At 38.1% G+C, this 19,880-nt stretch overlaps 3 protein-coding genes across 4 annotated transcripts; 2 read left to right on the forward strand and 1 right to left on the reverse strand.

Moving 5' to 3' along the window:
• LOC103972390 (ATP-citrate synthase alpha chain protein 2) lies at positions 1–4,573 on the reverse strand. The gene is made up of 11 exons (XM_009386715.3): positions 4,415–4,573; positions 3,993–4,169; positions 3,668–3,910; positions 3,470–3,521; positions 3,032–3,146; positions 2,864–2,945; positions 982–1,077; positions 748–849; positions 524–640; positions 334–450; positions 1–248 (listed from the first exon to the last, which is right to left on the reverse strand). The coding sequence occupies exons 1-11, from the start codon at positions 4,511–4,513 to the stop codon at positions 177–179; spliced, it is 1,272 nt and encodes a 423-aa protein (XP_009384990.1). The 5' UTR covers positions 4,514–4,573; the 3' UTR covers positions 1–176.
• Positions 4,574–7,391: 2,818 nt separating this feature from the next.
• LOC103972394 (shaggy-related protein kinase alpha) lies at positions 7,392–12,605 on the forward strand. Its single transcript, XM_009386721.3, has 13 exons — positions 7,392–7,533; positions 9,209–9,397; positions 9,532–9,624; positions 9,772–9,831; positions 9,938–10,210; positions 10,475–10,549; positions 10,985–11,041; positions 11,127–11,267; positions 11,505–11,555; positions 11,643–11,738; positions 11,849–11,932; positions 12,026–12,128; positions 12,250–12,605. Exons 2-13 carry the CDS (start codon positions 9,284–9,286, stop codon positions 12,330–12,332), a joined length of 1,230 nt encoding a protein of 409 aa, XP_009384996.2. The 5' UTR covers positions 7,392–7,533; positions 9,209–9,283; the 3' UTR covers positions 12,333–12,605.
• A 1,190-nt stretch (positions 12,606–13,795) lies between these two features.
• Positions 13,796–19,237, forward strand: LOC103972393 (uncharacterized). Of its 2 annotated transcripts, XR_010502108.1 has the most exons (7): positions 13,913–14,117; positions 16,247–16,628; positions 17,445–17,641; positions 17,773–17,914; positions 18,470–18,626; positions 18,800–18,914; positions 19,038–19,237. XR_010502108.1 is itself a non-coding variant. In XM_009386720.3 (6 exons), exons 1-6 carry the CDS (start codon positions 14,050–14,052, stop codon positions 18,820–18,822), a joined length of 969 nt encoding a protein of 322 aa, XP_009384995.2. In that variant the 5' UTR covers positions 13,796–14,049; the 3' UTR covers positions 18,823–19,237. The 2 variants fall into 2 exon arrangements, 1 of the variants encoding a protein (XP_009384995.2); XM_009386720.3 differs by having other exon boundaries at positions 13,796–14,117; positions 18,800–19,237.
• Positions 19,238–19,880: the final 643 nt, after the last annotated feature.

Raw genomic sequence — 19,880 nt, forward strand, 5'->3', positions numbered from 1 at the left:
TTCAAAAAGGAACCTTAATTTATTTCCATGATCAAATTAACTTTGAAGCTCAACAATCATGTATTCTAATGTTCACATGTCAAATTTCTCACTGAAGCTACACATTGTTCCTGAAGCATGGTTTTGATTAGCAAGACAATGAAGGGTAGTAAAAGAAATGATCGATGCAATGGTAGTTATGCAGCAGACATGACACAGTCAATAGCTTCTTTGCAAATTCCTGTCATCGTGGCCTCCGGTCCATATACCTGCAACAGAAAGTCATTGGATGAGCATATGGCCATCGAATTCGATAAGCGTCTCCCCTCATAGAGAAGATGTGCATCGAGTTACCTCCAGAGGAACTCCGAGCTCCTCGCCCACTTTCCTCATTTTTGCCAGACCAGTCTGATAATTTGGTCCCCCTCTTCTAACATAGATGTGCATCCTTGCTGCCTTCAGCTTTGATTCCTGTGAATAAATATGGAAGAAGTACATCATGAGTTGGAGAAGATACAAAACGGCTGTAATTTGGTGAACTAACCTTCTCTTTCAGTGCCCTGATGATGCCATTGAATGTAGCAGCAACGTCAGTAAAGTTTGCTATACCTCCTCCAATGAGAAGAGCTCTCTTTCGGCCATCTGGATCGGCGGTTGCACACTGATACAGAGAAAAACATCGTGTTCAATGTCGATGCTAAGGAGAAGTCGAACAAAGAATGAACCCAAAAGAAGAGAAACAAGAAGGATGAGGGAGGGAATTCATACATCAAGAACGACTCTGGCATATTGAAGAACCTCTTCCTCATTTGGAGCACCACTGTACTCCGCATAGTTTCCAAGTTCAGATGCATAGCCCAGATCTCCGACCTAATAAACGATGAATTCAAATTTCAAGGTAGAAATTTCTGTCATAAGGCTTAACAGACTGAAGCAATCTAATGTGATCAAAGTCCTACATAAATTTTGCGAAAAACTGAGATGTGATGGAAGCAAGCTAACCGTATCAGCATAAATGACACTAGCACCACCACCAGCTACCATTGTCCATATGCGTCCTTTTGGATTTAGAACAGTGAACTTCAAGGAGGCACTGGTCTGCAACAAAGTAATCAAAATCATTTAGTTTGCTCAAAACGGAACGGAAAAACATCATGATTACAACTCCAACACACAAAATTGGTTGGTTTGTTAGAACAGGATAGGATTTGTACAGCCAGAAGAAAATTAAATGATATATGCAATCTCCGATCCTGTGCAAGGTCTAGCATATTCTAAAAAAACTACGTTATCTATATAAAGAAAACAGTATCAAATCAAGCATAAAGAATTCTCATGACCTCTTGCACATGTCCTGCATCTTCTGACAAGAAGATGCTAGATGTCACCAGAAAAGCTCCATAAGGCAGTATCAGTTGGTCAATGAGTAATTACCGATTGAGTTGAGACAGCTTATAGAGGTATCTCAAAGTAACAATAATGGATTGGCAAAAAGAAATGTAAATGCTTTACTGGATATCAGAAACCCTCAGTCCTGCAGCTGTTCCTTTAAAGGTAATGGTGAATTCCTAAACCTTACAGCCGATGGCTCATTGAACAGATCTATCTTTACATTGTAGCATGCTGGTTCACCATTAGTATCATATATAGAAAAGTTAATCCGTATGATTGCAATTATAAATTGTTGCAGATTTTACAGCAAAAGAAGAGAAGCAACTAAACAGATACAGCATGGAAACATACACAGAATATCAACAAAGAAAGCTTAAACTACATAACAGTTGTCATGCACAGATTAACAATTAATGTTTAAAACCATTCTCACTAATATTTTATGGTCAATATACCATAAAGGTTGAATGTAGAAAGAAAAATATCAAAATGCAAATCCTTTTTCATCATCATTATTGTGTTCAAAATATACTTGAATAGCATAAGAAAGAAGCTGTTGTATGACTGGAAAAAGATATCCAAATCAAAAATCACCATCTCCTTCCTTTTTTTAAAGGACAAAGAAAAAAAAACCAAAGATCCCCTCCAGACGTCTTAAGCCCATAGTCATAGCATCAAATAAGTGACCATCAAAGGCTGCAAAGAATTACAAATAAGACCTCTTAGACTTCCCCCAAAACTCTCATATACCTAAGCCACACGAGTTCACGATATTTTCATAATCAGATGCCTCCAAAAACATACATGTCCACAAGTAACTCACTGCACTACAGTAGCTGATAGATATAATTTGTTCTTACTGCACTACAGTAGCTCATAGATATAATTTACTTTTATATCATCCAGAAAGTGAAAACCAAACTTCAAAATGTCCAGGAACAAGAAGAAACAATGGGGATGGATCAAAGCACAACAAACCAAATACAATTCAAACAGCAGGCAAGCTAGTTAGCTTTAGAAAAGTTCAAGTAACATTATCAATCCAATTAATATCATTTCCAGCATTTTCATGTCTGATAAAAACCAAAACTACTGATAATTCTTTTCTAAGATTTATATCTGCACTCAAATTCAGTTTTGATTCAACAGATGGCATGATTTGGTTTGGAGGTCTCCAAAAAATTTAAAAAGCTCGTTGCATAAAGTTTATTACGAGTAAACTGTTGGACCAGCTAAAATGTCAACAACATCCATCATAATGCTAAATACAAATGATAAGCTAGAGCACAATGAAGTTGGATCTCAAAAGAGGTGAAACAATAAGGAAAATGAAAGAGTACAAAGCAATGCGCCAAACTGTAGAGTATACATGACCACACAAAATTAAGATGTTTCTAATAACATGGGCTATTATAAATACAAAACTTGTCAACTTCCTGTAAAAGGTACCAATTAAATAGAAATGAAAAGATGCAATCATCAATGCTGCTACCTTCTCATCGAGTTCATGAACAAATTTTTCTGTAGGGCTCAGGACTCTTCCAAAAGGAAGTGGGAAGTCAATGCCTCCCCACCTACACAGCGTGTTAAATTTCATCGAGAAGTTAGTCAAAGAATGTCTTCCATAAGCCAATCTTCAAGTGAAAGAATTATAGCCTACTTTTTGAAGTTCTTGAAAGCAGCTGTATCATCCAATTCTCCTCGCATATCCAGTGGGTATGGTTCACCATTTACCAAAGTAAATGGGTTCATCTCTATAAAACTGAAATCCAAATCTGTAAAAGATGCAAGGGACCAAATCAATGCTAACTATGAATCATGAGCACAAAAATGAAACAAGGGGTGAACCAAAAAACATATCTACAGATTAAGGACACTAAGTAGCAAATAGAAAGATCTATTTAAATATGTCATCAAGAAGAAGACTTCTGTAATAACCTATGAACAGTCTACTTCTTAACATATGTGCATTACCACCTTCTATATCTATATATTGCATATAACATATTTGGAGACAAGAACATAGAAAACAGTATTGTGTGGGAATCTATTATTAGGTGAGCATATACAGTCAGAGATGTTTAATTTCCTGGCTTACCTTGGAACACAGTAAAAACTCCCTTAATAAAGTCCCCTATCTTCCCTCGTACCTGAGCCAATTAATGCAACAAGGCATCCTAGTTATAGCAACAATGAAGTATATCACCATAGTATATAATTTCTGATGGTTACTAGTATAATAAGAAAAGCAAGCAAGCGATAATTTGATGTATAGCTACGAACGAGTGCACCTCACCTCCAATGGAAGCGTTGCGATCAAAGGAGCACATGCCTCGCCTGTCATAGGCTTCTCTGTAGGAAGATATACCGTCTTGACCTTGTCCCAGTTCTCCTCTATTTCAATGCCTCCACACTCTGAGAAGCTGACGGTGCAACCCAGCCTCTCGGACACAATAGAGAGGTAGTATTCTTGATCGTGGGGAACAAATGGCTCGATTATGAACGTGGTGATCGGAGCCTTGCACCCTCCCATCTCAACCTTTGAGCAAAAAGAAAGTATATTAGATTCCATCACACGGTTATCTCATTGCATAAGAAGATCATAAAACATCATAGATCACCTCCACTCCCAGACGTTCCTTGACAAACTGAGCCGCCTGAGCCAGATCTAGGTTGAGAGCCACCAAACCGCTCTTTCCACGCTTGCCGAACAGCATGTCGGGCTTCACGACCAACTTCATGGACGAAAGCCATGGTTCCTTGTTCACCAACTCATTGAAGTCCGTCGATTCCGTCACCTACATCAACTCAACGATCACGAAAAATAGTCTGAAACCCCTCATTTTGAGGAGCAATTTCGACCGACGCGCGACAACTAGAACGCGTTCATCATCCCGTCCAAAGAAATCAGATTCAAACTTCACAGGAAACCATACGAATCGATCATCGAGAACATAAAACGACCAAACAACCCCGGAAACGGACGATCGTAAGAGATCGATAGACCGAGGCTCTGTTATCGATTGGGGACGGATGAGAGCACCTGGACGGATCGGATCTGGAGATCGATGCCGGCGAGACGCTTGAGGTGCTCCTTGAGGAGACGCTTGGAATCGTACTCCCGGATCTTCTTCCTGGCCATCGCCTCCCTTCTTCGGTTCTTCCGCCCGTGGCTCCAACGGACACGATCACCACGCCCCTAAGCAACGCTAGACATCGCTTTAAATAACGTTCGGAGATGATCAACTTGGAGTATTGGACGGCCCAGATTCGTTTGGCGGGTAGGTGGGCGCTTCGCATCGATGGGAAAAGACGGGTTTGCTTTGGCGGACGGTGGCCAATGCATCCACCTACCCCTCGGCGGTCGCTAATTGCCGCCGCATAGTTTAATTAATAGTGGAAACTTTATGCGAGATCCGACATCCACCGTCGGTATCGTTCAGGAAAACTATATGAACCGTAGGATTCGGGTGCGCAAATATTGTGCAGGTTATGTATGTCCCACTTTTTTCTTTGTTTTAATCGAACCGTTCATCTGACGTGATCGAATTAATTTGGAAAAGATAGACGGTGGAGATTAGAAAGTAAGGTGGGAGTACCGTTTTGGAGGGATTACTTAGTAACTCTTTAAATCATGTGTTGGGAGGGTTAGGTGGCCTGTTAGTGGTGGTTGGGAACTGGATCCTCTCCAGTTATGTTTTAAAATAGGATCTTCCAGTTGTATCGTGGCGATGGCACAGGACACTGTCCGCTGCGTTGGTAGGCGCACGTGCTGTGATGGAAGTTCTCGATTGGGCCGCAAGAAAGCATCTGAGCCAATTTGTAGATCCGAATTAAAAGTGGCTAAACTGATTACTTTTTCTATTTATTTCATCATTTGCTTATTTGGCATTTGAGTAATGGATTATTGATGGTGTTAAAAGAAAAAAAAATCATTAACGTCTTGAGACATGCTCCAGACCCATATACATAAAGTTATCCAACGTGAAAATATTAAACTCCTGAAATGTCACTTGCATGAAGACTGAAATCGAGAAAGGTATTCCGATCCGATCTTCTTGACGTTAAGTTAATAACATGAAGTATATGAGTGTAGATGTGAGTGGTTGAAAAAATAATCTCTTTTTTCATTGTGTTGAAAATCATATTTTATATCTAGTCATAAAGAATAAAATATTTTATGAACGATTCCACGAAGAAGTAGCATTTAATAATCTCCAACGACCTTCCTAACCTATAACCATTTATATTAGACTATTGTTCACATGGGCAAACGGGTGAAAAGTGACATTCGTCTTCTTCTTTTACCATGGACATCACGTGAAGATTATATATTAGATGATGATTAACCGGTAATATACTTTCTATATGACCAATATAATAAAGAAATCGATACGTTTAAGAATCTTATATTTTAATGATATAAACTAATGTGGACCTCATGAAAACTAATCAAACTACATCCTTGTTCCTTCTACAAATTGTCACCATATTTTCTAAACACCTTTGTTCTCTTTTGTAGATGCAAAATATCTCCCTGCTAATAAAGAAAGTCAATAGTATCAAACTTTAACCAGCATTTGATAAATGTAAGAATATCTTCAAATAAAATTTGCATTATCTTCTAGCAGTCAGCATGACACAATTAATTAGTTGATACATTAGAAGTCAACTTTTTGTTATCTAGATATTACTTTCTTGCACTTGTCCAACTTTTATTTATTACCCTTACCCCTTCCTCTTTCTTCTATCCCTTGGTTTCACTGTTTTTTTTTTTTTTTCTCTTACCGTCTGTTATTTTATTCGTGCTCTGGATGGAGAATCAACACGATTATCTTTGAGATATGAGCTTATCTATATAAGATGATCGGAGTCGAAGAAGATTCGATTGGGGGAGATTCCGATGTACTGCTTGTATGTTCGAGATGGGACTTTGATGATCGATCATATTTCTGAGTCTCTTAGGGATTCTAATATGTCAGGATACATCTTGGTTTCATTAGAGATCGTGTATAAGCGGTCAATAATAGAGAAAGTTCTCCATCTAACCTTTCCTATGATATGAAACAACAAAAGTTTTCGGTCCAAGATTTTCATATAAATTTAGGGAATTAGCCTTTATACGTGAATAGTCAATGAAGGGAGGCTAATGATTGATCCAAATAGACTTGTATATTCTTTCGAGATTTATTCATGTCAATGACGGAGAAAATTCTCGATCTAACCCTTTCGATAAAATTAATAGAAGTTTTCGATCCAAGATTTTCATTTAAGCTCGGGAGATTAATCTTTATACTTGAATGACTAGTGAAGGGAGACTAATGATTGATCCGAGTGGATTTTTATGTCCTTCAAAAGTTTATTCCGCATCATTAGCGAAGGACGATTGCAAGTACATCACTCATCAGAGCGTAAGATAAGCGGATAATAATCGTTGCACTAAGCGAAAAGAGAGAAATAGGCTTTGCCATCAGGAGTTCTCTTCCCACGATGAGTTACCAAGTGAGTTAGCATATCACTGCTTATGTCGGAGAACGTTCTTTGGCGTTCCCATGAATCGTTTCTGCAGAAGTCGTACATCTACGTAGATTCCAGTGGATGCGTGTCTTGGCACAAGCTTCATCTTTATAGGATAGGAGACATTAATTTGATGCTTTGAGATGCGTGAGACGAACTCGTGATTCGTATCTCTCGACCGATCGGACAATTTTATGGGCGATTTTATGAAAAAGTCCTTTGAACTTTCACTTATTCTCACTTATAACCGTGACAGCCAAATGTTGCATAGAGAGAGGCCTTAAGTGGGAATAAAACCCAAAGGGAGCCTTAATTGTGAATATATAGTAGCAGAAGAGGTGAAATGTCACCGGGATCTGTAAATTAAGTTTATACGAAGGTTTCAATTGAAAATTTTAAACCCCGACGTTCACACCCTCAGTAAATAAAAAGCCCGTAAAGGTTTAAAGCGAAAAAATACTAGAAAAAGACAAATGAAAGTTCGACCTCGTGTTCACACGAGTCTCATTTCTCTCCTCAACCCCCGAGGCGAGAGTGCGAAGGTCGAGAGAGAGAGAGAGAGGGGGGAACGTCAAGTCTTCGATCTCTTGATGATCTGTTTCCCAGTGATTCTCGTTGCCTGATCGGTGGCTGAATTTCTCGTCGGTGAGAATCGCAGCCCGAACTCTTCTTTCTTATTCTGTTTAACAGGTTTTTAGGTTTGAGCTTGCTATGATCTTCTCCCAGTTGTTGATCTTATGGATCCGTGCTCTCTCGACCTTTTGTGGTACTTTCTATCCGTCTTTGTGTTCAGATCTGTAACGATTTCGACTGTCAGAGCAGATCGAAGGAGATCTTATTAGGGTTTGACGCTTTACATTTTTTGGTCCTTTGTTGCCTATGGAAGCTCGTTGCTTAAACCTTGTTTTTTTCCTTCTAGGTCCAGGGTCTGTGTTATGATCTGAATCAGTTGCTCTTGTTCTTCTAGCTCTTAGATTTTTTTTTTTTTTTTCTGTTTTCTCCTAATATAGAGTATTTCGTTATAGTTGCTGCAGATATGAGTTAGATATGCTTGAGCTTCCCTAGTGATCATGGAGCTCTATTTCGTTATAGTTGCCGCAGATATGAGTTAGACATGCTTGAGCTTCCCTAGTGATCATGGAGCTCTTTGTTTGACTGACGTTCGAACGTTGTTTGAGGATAGCATAATTACATGTTTGTGTTTCATGATGAAGAAGTGAAATGATTGCTGCAGAGGTCATGGATGATCTTTTATGGGAATCTTAGTTTGAGAAGACCAGTTACGTGGTTGAGAAGTTTCACAATGGATTCCCTTTTCAGTGGTATTCACGGATGGCAAGTTTGGTAAAACTGGAACCTAGATCAACCGAAATGTCTAAGATGATGCCCATTAATTAAGTGGTTGACGATTTCGTTTGTTAGTCTTTTTAAGTTGCTAAAATTAGGTGAAGCTGTAGACTGGGGATTTGGTCCTTTATGATCTGGGAGATCAGGGTTCAAGTCTTGGAAATAATCTTTCTAAATATAGAAGGAAGACTGCATACATTGATCATCCCCACACCTGATATTAACAAGAGCCTCATGAACTGGGTATGCCTCTTTTATGGGCTGGGTATTTCTGTGTGATTGTCATCTGATATTGCTTTTAGGGATATGTTTTCAAGAATGGGTTTGTTATGATGGGGACCAGTAAGTTAATTTCTGTGGCTGATTAATGATGCTGGAAATTAATGACAGTTAATTTGGTCAAAGGCAACACACATTGACTCGTCGCATGAAATTTAGTGTTCCTTTGCTAGCTTTTGCTGCACTTCATTAATTTCTGTGGATGATTAATGATGCTGGAAATTAATGACAGTTAACTTGGTCAAAGGCACCATACATTGACTCGTTGCATGAAATTTAGTGTTCCTTTGCTAGCTTCTGCTGCACTTTACTGCTGTGTTGTATCTAAATGGAAAAGATATAAGACGTAACGTTGTACTTATTTTAGCTGTTTTATTCTGTTGTTTGGTAGCTATTATCAATTCGATGTAATGTGAGCAAAGTTGAGAGTTGGTTAAACATTTTGTTGGCCTCCTCTGTTGATCTATATAAACAAGTTCTATCTTTTACATGCCTTCGGATATAAATTTGTTACTCTTTATCTGTTTGAGTATCTGCTTTGATGTAGATGTTTGTAAGCACTGTATGTTTATGAGAGCCTAATTCTCAATTATTTGTACAACATTGATCATTGCATGAGGTTCTTTTGAATTTGCATTCCAGAAATTATGCCTCAAGGCTCGTCTTAATGACATGAATTCTGGTTTCTTTATAGGTACTTGTTCTCGGGATCCGTTTCTTTTACATGAGGAACTGGTTACTGAGATCATTAAATTACCTTCTGTACTGAATGGCTTCAATTAGCTTGCCACCCTCATCAGGGCTGAAAGATACCACTGGTAGTAGTGTTTCTGTGGACACTTTGCCACATGCAATGAATGTTATGAAAATAAAAGATGATAAGGTAAGTAAATACACTGAGTGATGAATTGAACCAATACTGCTTTATCTATTTCCCATTATTGTAAGTGGAAAAAATGCTGCAATTATTTGAGAAGCAAACATGTGGATCAGTAATTATTTATACGGTAATTGTAGGAAGTGGAAGCTACTGTAGTTGATGGCAACGGGACAGAGACAGGCCATATAATTGTGACAACTATAGGTGGCAGAAATGGCCAGCCAAAACAGGTAAATCTGCTAGCTCTGTGAATATTTCCAAGTGAATTGATTCTAAAAATACCTGTTACCTGATGTTGCTCATCCAATTCATCATCATTGTTTTGCATTTGTCAGTTTCTACTCCTCCTTTGTTAACTTATTTTGGATGCCTGGCAGACTATAAGCTACATGGCTGAGCGTGTTGTCGGGCATGGATCATTTGGAGTCGTATTCCAGGTGAGTTTAGCAGTTTCCTTGTCTGCTAGAATAGTAACTTAGGATTACCTGTAGCTCTGCAATATTTTGTATTTATCTGTTCTACTAATCATTTTTCTACCTTTAGGCAAAATGTCTAGAGACGGTTGAGACAGTAGCTATAAAGAAGGTTCTTCAAGACAAGAGGTACAAGAACCGTGAGTTGCAAACCATGCGTCTTCTTGATCATCCAAATGTTGTTTGCTTAAAACATTGCTTCTTTTCAACAACTGAAAAAGAAGAGCTCTATCTTAACTTGGTTCTTGAGTACGTACCTGAGACTCTTCATCGAGTAATCAAGCACTATAACAAGATGAATCAGCGTATGCCATTGATATACGTGAAACTTTATATGTATCAGGTAAATTTAAACTTCTTTTGTCAGGCTTCATTTGACAAATCGTTTTATTGGGAAAGTTCATTTGAAACAAACTTTTTCCATTTACCGTGTTTACTTTCAAGTTTCAACATTAGATTTGTGCTCGTTTGAGTCATTCTCAGAGGCTGCTCTTGTTATTTTCTTAAAGTGCTATGATGTTATTATTGCCATCCAGTTATTAATTGAATGAACCAACTCTGGAAAGTACCAATGGAACATGCCCTGATTCTTCCTTTGTATTGACAGATTTGTAGAGCATTGGCTTATATTCATCGAAGCATTGGAGTGTGCCACAGAGACATCAAACCACAAAATCTTTTGGTATATATTTTACCATTTTCTTGTGTCCATCTTTCTGGATAGAAAATTGAGCTTCATAACCATTTCCCTGTCTTCAAGGACAAGGAAAATAGATGTATTTGATTTGATGTTCATAATGTTGTTCAAATAAGGATTACTTGGAATCTTTAATTTGTGTCAAACTAACACATGGAAGTTAGTTTCCATATGAAAAGATGTATGTGTATTTGTTTGAGATGTTGAAGTGCATATATAATTGTTTTAGTTGTTCTACATGGTATTTATTGTATATTTACACAGTATCTTTTGCCTATACCTTTCCCAGGTTAATTTATATAATGATGCATATAGCTATATATGTTGATGTGCTTTTGATATGTATTGTTATACTTCTGTAATTATATTAGGTTTTTGTGTTTAAGTAATATAATTTCTTTTAACTTTTTCCTGTAACAGGTCAACCCACATACACATCAGTTGAAACTATGTGACTTTGGGAGTGCCAAAGTTTTGGTACATCTTCATCCTTTCTGTCGATCCATCAATATTTTTCTTGAATACCTGTGTCTGGATATAGATGACTTTTTTGTTTTAACAGGTGAAAGGGGAAACAAATATATCATACATATGTTCCAGATATTATCGAGCTCCTGAGCTTATATTTGGTGCCACTGAGTATACAACAGCAATTGACATCTGGTCAGCTGGTTGTGTTCTTGCTGAACTTCTTCTAGGACAGGTATTACTGCCTTGTAGCATGTTTTGAATACCATTTTGGTATCAGTTTCAATGTGTTGTTGAAGTTGACACTGACATGTACCACCATCTGGTGTCATTTGGTTCTATACTGATTATTGGTTGGCCTGGTACAGACCAATCAATCTGTACTCGGTTCAACCTGTATCCTAAACCATGTTTTGTAGTACTCTAGAAGAATATGAAAAAATGCAAATGATTTCTTTGGACATGTCAACAGCCTTTGTTTCCTGGTGAGAGTGGAGTCGACCAACTCGTTGAAATTATCAAGGTGCCATTCGCAGTTTGCATTTATTCTTTTTAGATGTATCATTGGTACCACGATTTTTATTTCATCTGTTCTTTTGGCATGGTGCAGATTTTGGGTACCCCAACAAGAGAAGAAATCAAATGCATGAATCCAAATTACACTGAGTTTAAGTTTCCACACATCAAAACTCACCCATGGCACAAGGTAAATTTAGTTAGCATTTCATCATCTTATTTGTTTTCAATTTCAAATCACTTCTATTTTCTTTTATCTCTCCTGTCTACAGTTTTAACCAGATATTGTACTCTTGTCAGATTTTTCATAAAAGAACACCACGTGAAGCAGTAGATCTTGTCTCTAGGCTTCTTCAATATTCTCCAAACTTAAGGAGCACGGCTGTGAGTTGGCACACTTTTTAACTACTGTAGCCAAGGACTTAAATTAATCCACGTAGAAATTTGGGATGTCTTAGTAAGTTGCTATTCGTGCAGTTGGAAGCACTGATCCATCCATTCTTTGATGAGCTTCGAGATCCAAGTGCTCGATTACCAAATGGTCGTTATCTACCTCCACTCTTCAACTTCAAGCCTAATGGTAAGTCAGGGATGGAACATCCCTTCTGCATAACATTATTCTTTTGCTACCCTCTTTTCATTCATCCTTTCGCCCTCTTGAAAATCATGTTTCTTTATTGGCAATGCATGATTATAAACAGAGTTAAAGGGTGTTCCGACGGAGATTGTATCAAAATTGATTCCGGAGCACGCAAGAAAGCAATGCGCCTTCTTAGGGCTGTGATTTGTTGAATCATGTCACTAGAAAATAGTTTGTGTATCTATATACGGTAGAAAGGAAAAATACTTATTTCTTAATTATTAGCATCGTGTGTGACCTCTTAAGTCTCTTTCTTGTTGTTATTGTCATTGACATCTCTGTCCTTCTCCTTGTCTTTGTTTAGTCTACTTTGTATTACTGTATTGTGGAGTATCAGCACTGCAGATTGTAAGGTATGCTCTTGGGTCCTTGAACATTGTTCAGTATCTTTGCTAACCTATGCTTTTTCTCACACTATATTTGGGTATTGTTAGAGAAATCTTGTTGTTTGCTTAAGACTTCAATCAAAACAAATCCTTGCCTCTGTTGTCTCTATATATTTGTATTCAAGTTGATCGCGGAGGTATTGTATTGGTAAAAGGATCACACTCTAACCACTATGAAAGACCCATTTCCTGTTGTATAATTATGTCATGGATTTGGTTAATAATGTGAATCCAATTAAAGTTTGGCTTTGGTATGATATTTTGCAGAGTCTACTGTATTACTTCCTTTCCTAGTTTTTTCCATAAAGTAGCAGACTATAAATCATTATTGGATATAAATGCCTCCTTTTCAGCAAGTTTGTTTTTTCTTTACTTGGTAATTAAATATGTTCCTTGTTCTCTTACCAAGTGCTCATTCTCAGTGCTGTATTGTCTTGATTCTCAGCAGTATCACTGTAACCTTTGGATAAGATTTTAGATTTCAAGAAATCTCAAAAATGTCCATTGAACTCTTTTTTTTTCTTCTATAATATCTTAAATAAATGTACTTTTTAAGGATTTATTGATTCTAGCTGTTCTTGTGTTTGTTGGTAGAATTTGCAGTCTCTTTCGTGGTTGTCTGCATCTTGGCAAATGAATCCAGTTGTAGTTGGATTTCTAGGTTCTTAGTGCTATATATTTCTCCAGAGAGCAGCTGCTTCTTTTCTGTGCCACGTTGTTCTGGCTCGATACTTGGCTGATTCATTTCTTGTTAGTTGAAGCTTGCTTCGACACCTTCACTGGTTTCCTACAAAATTTGCACTCGAGAACCTAATTAACAGGTGGGTACTCGCCTGCTGCCTTCCTTTTTGACCTTCTAGTGGTCCTTGAAATGAATGGTTGACACCTTTGGCTCGAACACAAAAAGAGGAATGCTTCGCGTCCACACGTGACACAATTTCTAGATGTTTGATCGGTTGTTCAACATATATTACGGGGAAATTATTATAAAAACTCCTTTTTGAATAAATAATACTTGTCTTCATTAAAATTCAACGACTCACACGAGTAGTGTAATGTCTTTTTTCTTATTGTTCCCATTAGTTGACCAACAAAGTGACACAATCGTCGCTACAGCACATCACCCAATTGCTGAGCTCAGAGATCCGCAGCTGCATGGCGCCCGCGATTGCGACCTATGAGAACACTCTGACGAACCTCCACGCAATCACCCACGAAAAGTCATCCGGGCGGTGTTTCCTCCACGGAGCCAGATCAGCAGCGGGGCGTCTCGTCTCTCGCCCCTATTCTGGAAGCTTCTCCATCCTACCCTCGTGACTCCGTTTTGTAGAAGGTGTCCATTCCCAACAAAGCAGGGAAGAGACGAGTCCGGTACGAGGCGCTCCTTTGCTTGGCCACCAACACGAAGCAAGCAAGCGCCAAGAAACAGCCCCCGTGAGGGCAGCTGCTGCGGTGGCGGCGGAAGAAGGTGACCGATGGCGGTGGAAGCAGAGGCTTCGGCCGCGGACTTCGCCCTTTCCGAGACCAATATCAACTGGGACAGGTCCGCTCCGCTTCTTCCTTTCATCCTTGTCTCCAAGGTTCACATTCTTTTTCTTTCGACTTCTTTTGGAGGATATCTTGATCGTATACTCGAGCCAAGGAGTCTGTAGTTCGTTACCCGGATTTCTTGATCGTGTATTCTAGACAAGTAGTCTATAGTTGTTCGTTTTATTTCTTGATCGTATACTTGAGCTAAGTAGCATGTACTCCGTTTCTTGGATTTCTTGATCTTGTTTTTGAGACAAGGAGTCCGTAGTTCGTTTCTTGGATTCCTTGATCGTGTATTCATGTAGTGTATAGTTGGTTCCTTCTTTTTCTTGATCGTATACTTGAGCCACATAGCATGTAGTTCGTTTCCTGGATTTCTTCATCGTATAATTTGAGCCTAGTAGTATATAGTTCGTTTCTTGGATATCTTGCTCGTGTACTTGACCAAGTAGTCTACAGCGCTTGGCGGATGGGGAACAAAAAGGAAGTTAAAACCTAATAAGGTCTCGTCGTACGAGCCAGGATTATTTACACAACTTCACTTAAAACATCCTAGCTAGCGATCACATATCCATTTACGAATTTTTGGAGTTCAAACAAACATCATCAATTTTCTTTTTACCGTTCAGTAGTATTAGGCAACAATGTAGCCATTCTAGCATAGATTGGTTGAGATAATTACTTTTACAAAGATGCGATCATTCTCTCTAGATCAATTGACTAATAGCAGAACCCTAAAACCTCAAACTGAAAGTAAGAATGTCGCTCTGCTGCCTTTAAAATGCAGGAGATTTTGAAAATAAATCGCTTTCAACAATCGAGTCTTAGATCTCATATGATTTCTTGTAACTGCTGTTTCCAATTGGATCAAAGATCACACTGATTAGTATGCAACAGTTCTGTTAATAAGTTGTAAATGTTGTCCGGTAGCAAAATTCACAAAGCATTATTATGAGAATCACCTGTCATATCATCATTGACAACATCTGATCCCTTTTATATCACATTCAGGTTATTGACAGCATAACTCCTCGAGTTGGGAACGCCTCACAGAGGGTTTTTAGGAGAAGTGACTATGAAAATTAGGCGTTCAGATAATGACGTTTTTGCTGTTGAAGAAATAATTTCTGTGGGATAAAAGATTACTTCTAAGGCTATATATATATATATATGTATATATATTTATATATATATGTATACATATATATATGTATACATATACATATATATGTATACATACATGTACATGTATGTGTATGTATACATACATGTACATGTATGTGTATGTATACATACATGTACATGTATGTGTATGTATACATATACATATATATGTATATCTGGCTTTTTCAGTGAATCTTGTCCTGTCATAATATATCTAAATGCTGCTGATTTGTGCTGTGTGCTTTTTTACTCATGATATACCTAAAGGCTAACACTTTCTTCTCCAAATCAAGATCTTAGATCAGCTAAGGCAGGACTAATAAAGTGACCCAGGGGATTGCATTAGATGTATCCTAGATTTGTGTCTTAAAAGTTCAAATTTAATCCAGACTTGAGACCATGTGATGTACATGGAAAATATATTACCCAAATTGAATTTGGCTCATAAAAACCTAATTATGTTAACCAATCAATGCAATTGGAATTATCCAGTTTGTTGGGTGCTCTAAGAGCTAATTTATATAATGTGTTGAATGATTTAAAATGACCCTTAAAAGGTCAGTGTAGACTTATCTAAGAGCTAATTTATATAATGTGTTGAATGAGTTTCTGCTTTATTGCTGATCTGTGTTGTTAGTATAGAGCACTTCATTCTGATAAATATGTACATCTTCAACTCCACTCACTGAAAAGTGGGAGGTCTAGAATGTTTCTGCTTATCTATTTCTGGTTTTAGAAGTCACTTCTCAAAGCGTATGTCTCATGTAGATGGAAGTATTACTCTGCTTAACTATGTGTGTGTGCATGGAGCCACAGACATCTGTGTTTTTTTCTCTTTTTCCCTCAAACATAGTTCTTTTGATGTTGTTCATTGACATATCATTAATCTCTTTTGAATTTATAAGAAATGTCAGTTTGTCTGGAAGCTTCTGACAGTCCAAAGATCTAACTAATTTTTTGTTTTACTTTGGTGTTAAGGTTGGACAAGACAAAGTTTCATGTCATTGGTGCTGTCCTCTTTACGTTTCAGTCTGGGTTATTACATCCAACAGCCGTTGTTAAGACTAGAATGCAAGTTACTGAAGCTGGGTTATCGCACATGCGTGGAATCTCTGTGTTTAAAAGAATACTGAGACATGATGGAATTCCTGGACTTTATAGAGGTTTTGCTACCTCTGCCATTGGATCATTGCCAGGTCGAGTGCTGGCTCTTACATCACTTGAAGTATCTAAAGATATAATTTTCAAAAACACAGAGGGTCTGAATGTCTCCGAGGCAACACGTATTGCTTTGTCTAATGGAGTGGCAGGATTGGTCTCAAACATAGTTTCATGTATTTATTTTGTACCCTTGGATGTGGTAGGTTCTCTTCATTCCACTCATTAATTGTTTTGCAATTTGGAACTCCAAACATCCAATTTACCTTTACATGTTTTTAAACGTACTAAAATTGATTCCCTGATTAGGGACCATGAATTCACATTCTTCCAGCTTGTCATAGATGATAACAAAGGGGATAATAATTAATTTGTGCTTGGGCACATCGTTGATGTTGTTATAGTTGTTACCTATTTGCTGTTGAAGTTGAATCAACAAAAATATGATCATATGTTGCATGATCTGGACTCCCTCAATCCTTCCTTTGTTAGAGCTTAGACTCTTCATGTTGTTGTCCCATTCAAAAATGTTAGGATTGACCACTTTGGCATAGATATAGTATGTGATCCTTCTTTTAGGGGAAACTGGAAAGAGCAGTGTAGTATCCTTGTCTTCAAAATTTCTAATAATTAATTAAGAGTCAACATCGTTTAGGGTTGTAGAGGAAAAGGTTGAATTTGTGCCTTGTTAAAAATGTCCTGGTTTCATAAGTGTTATTTGTGCACAGCCTTTCTTCTCTCTACATGAAACCAGAATCTAAGTAATTTGGTTTGTTGCATTGCTTTGTTTATTCTTGGTAAAATCAAAGTCAGTTTGCAAATTAGATTAGTGCTATTTCAAGGGTGTTCCTTTTTTGGGGGAGGGATGGAATGGTTGGTGCACCTCAAAAGGGACAAAAAAATTTATGAAAAGCATAGGTGTCATGGGGGGCAGTTGTGATCAACACAAGCTTACTAGATTTACCTGAGGATTCTGCACATTCTTGTACTTAAACCTAGGTTCTGTTGGTGTTTCTAGATTTCCCAGAGACTGATGGTCCAAGGCCTACCTGAAATGACTACATATAATGGCCCTTTTGATGTCATCCGCAAAGTGATGAAGAAAGAAGGAATTCGTGGTCTTTATAGAGGGTTTGGGATAACAGTAGCAACCCAGTCACCTGCAACTGCTCTTTGGTGGGGTGCTTATGGTGCTGCTCAACATGTTATTTGGAGGTACATTTATCACAATATGTTCCCTTTATTTATTTAGGTTGGATTTGTTCAGAAATTACATGCAGCATGTATATCTTAGGTTGGCTCATAATGTGTATGCACAAACATCTGTTATCATTTTTCTTGGACAGGAGCCTGGGCTATGGAAATGATGTGGAGCAAAAACCATCTCAGTTACAGCTAGTAACTGTTCAGGCAACAGCCGGAACACTGGCTAGTGCTTGTTCATCAGTTATCACTACTCCGATAGATACAGTCAAGACACGGCTGCAGGTATATTTAGTCCTATCTTGTTCAAATACTCACTGATAGTGCCAAACTTTATTCTTTTGAAGAAAATAATGTACAGATAGGTGTCATAAAACATGTTTGCTACTCTGCTGCAGTCACTTTGACATTCATAATATCAGAAACTAAGAGGCTGATGATCTTGGTTGTTCAAGAGAGTCATCATGTCTCAGTCAAGAATACGGATATCTTCTTTTCTCTTAAAATAACAGCTTGTTTCCCTTAGAGGTAATCATTCGACATAAATTTTCACTGAATCCTCTAATGGAACCCAAAGTGCACAGTTTTGAAGGGCACTTAGCTCCAAGTCTTTTAACATGGTGCTTTGGAGGGGAAAAATTGAACTTTTATTGTATTTCATCAGAATATTGTCTCTGTCATCTAATGGTTCAGAATCCCCTTTGTACAACAAGATTAGTTGCTACAGTTTCTTGTTATAGAAGTAGATGGAGAAGTGAAATAAAAAGAGACTTTTGACCTTAGAAAATCATAGCATCATCATAGTTGCTCGAAGCTGAAGATTTTCTTCCTATGACCTAGGTCATGAACGATTATGCGGGAAGGCCATCAGTTATGAAGACAACAAGGAGGCTCCTCGAGGACGATGGTTGGAGAGGGTTCTACAGAGGATTCGGACCCAGGTTCTTAAACATGTCACTTTGGGGCACCTCAATGATCGTGACGTACGAACTAATAAGTGAGACTTAAAATTCCCACTGATAAATCTGTTGCAATTACACTTTCGGAATCGTTACTTATGAATTTGGCTCTGTATAGTTGCATCTATAGTTTTTTGTTTTCTTTTTTATTTTTGATTTGCAGTGAGAAATCTTCTGAACTTATCTTTTGTTTTCGATGCTGTGCTGCCAGAGCGGCTGTCCTTGAAACACTGAGTAATAATTGCAACTGGCTGAGATATGAGGCCACATGGACAATGCTGTTCAAGGGAGAGGTGTGCTGATGGGCTGCTGCTTTTGAAGTTGTGGTAAGCTGATGTTGAAAAATGCCTTGCTCTCTGCACTTTGGAGGTCACACGGGGGGATGCCACTTGTGCCATGCTTCTGTTGATGAGGGCAGTAAGCTGACCTGTTGTGGCCAAATGATCCAGGGTGGTTGATGGCCTTAGGTGCAGCTCGCGCTGACTGGAACTCCTGCTAATCCCCGACGACTTTGTGCGTGCCTGGTCGATCAATTACAAATTATTCGAGTAGAGGTTTCTGTAAGAAAATCCAGAGGTAACCGGATTACAATGCTGAACTGGAGTTTCCCTTGAAAAATAGTTAAGAAAAAGGAAGCAGTTTCTTTTGATGGCTCCAACTTTGTTTGGATGTTACTAATACACTTGAAGCTGAGGGTTCCGAAGAAAAAAGAAATACAAAAATAATATTTGCTAGAAATATGCATAATGGATAGGGGTATTGACAAACACTCGAAGCTCAAGTAGCGTTGATCTCCTTTGTGAAGGGACTTTTGTTGCCTCTTCTTTGTCAAACACTCGGAAGCTCTTTCGATGCCTCTTCTTTGTCTTGCTTAGTAGATTTGCTCTTTGGATGAACCATCCAATCTCTTGAAACATGGGTTGCAACACTCATCAATGGATCTCCATTCTCTCCATTTGGGATGGACGACCAAAATCTGATCGAGTAAAGTTACTCATGAATAGCGAGCAGTCGAGTTCAAGAGAAGCATGTTTCAACAATAGGAAATTTTAGTCCCAAGGTCGACCTACCATCGACTGTGTTCCAACCAGTTGATATTTGAGTTTCTGTTTCATATTTATTCATTGATATATTCTCAAAATACCTCGTTATGTCTGAAATATTTTTAAGCATTCTTAGGCCTTTGATATACAGTAAGTACAATCCATTTGCATCGCCAATTCACTGTGAACATCGTTTCAGAATCAAATCCTCGATTTATGTTCATATCACACAGTATCAGCACTCAAAAT

The sequence above is a fragment of the Musa acuminata genome, chromosome BXJ3-11 (assembly GCF_036884655.1).
Source record: "Musa acuminata AAA Group cultivar baxijiao chromosome BXJ3-11, Cavendish_Baxijiao_AAA, whole genome shotgun sequence".
NCBI classification, from domain to species: Eukaryota; Viridiplantae; Streptophyta; class Magnoliopsida; order Zingiberales; family Musaceae; genus Musa; species Musa acuminata.

What these genes read in the sequence shown, in the direction of transcription:
- LOC103972394 (XM_009386721.3), top strand. Translation starts at nt 9,284, where the DNA reads ATGGCTTCAATTAGCTTGCCACCCTCATCAGGGCTGAAAGATACCACT. An exon ending in AAACTCACCCATGGCACAAG is followed by an intron (nt 11,739 to 11,848) that starts GTAAATTTAGTT and finishes TACTCTTGTCAG; the next exon opens with ATTTTTCATAAAAGAACACC. An exon ending in CTTCAACTTCAAGCCTAATG is followed by an intron (nt 12,129 to 12,249) that starts GTAAGTCAGGGA and finishes GATTATAAACAG; the next exon opens with AGTTAAAGGGTGTTCCGACG.
- LOC103972390 (XM_009386715.3), bottom strand. Translation starts at nt 4,513, where the DNA reads ATGGCCAGGAAGAAGATCCGGGAGTACGATTCCAAGCGTCTCCTCAAG. An exon ending in AGGAACGTCTGGGAGTGGAG is followed by an intron (nt 3,911 to 3,992) that starts GTGATCTATGAT and finishes TTTTGCTCAAAG; the next exon opens with GTTGAGATGGGAGGGTGCAA. An exon ending in AGTTTTTACTGTGTTCCAAG is followed by an intron (nt 3,147 to 3,469) that starts GTAAGCCAGGAA and finishes CATCTTTTACAG; the next exon opens with ATTTGGATTTCAGTTTTATA.
- LOC103972393 (XM_009386720.3), top strand. Translation starts at nt 14,050, where the DNA reads ATGGCGGTGGAAGCAGAGGCTTCGGCCGCGGACTTCGCCCTTTCCGAG. An exon ending in GCTCAACATGTTATTTGGAG is followed by an intron (nt 17,642 to 17,772) that starts GTACATTTATCA and finishes TTTCTTGGACAG; the next exon opens with GAGCCTGGGCTATGGAAATG. An exon ending in CGTGACGTACGAACTAATAA is followed by an intron (nt 18,627 to 18,799) that starts GTGAGACTTAAA and finishes CTGTGCTGCCAG; the next exon opens with AGCGGCTGTCCTTGAAACAC.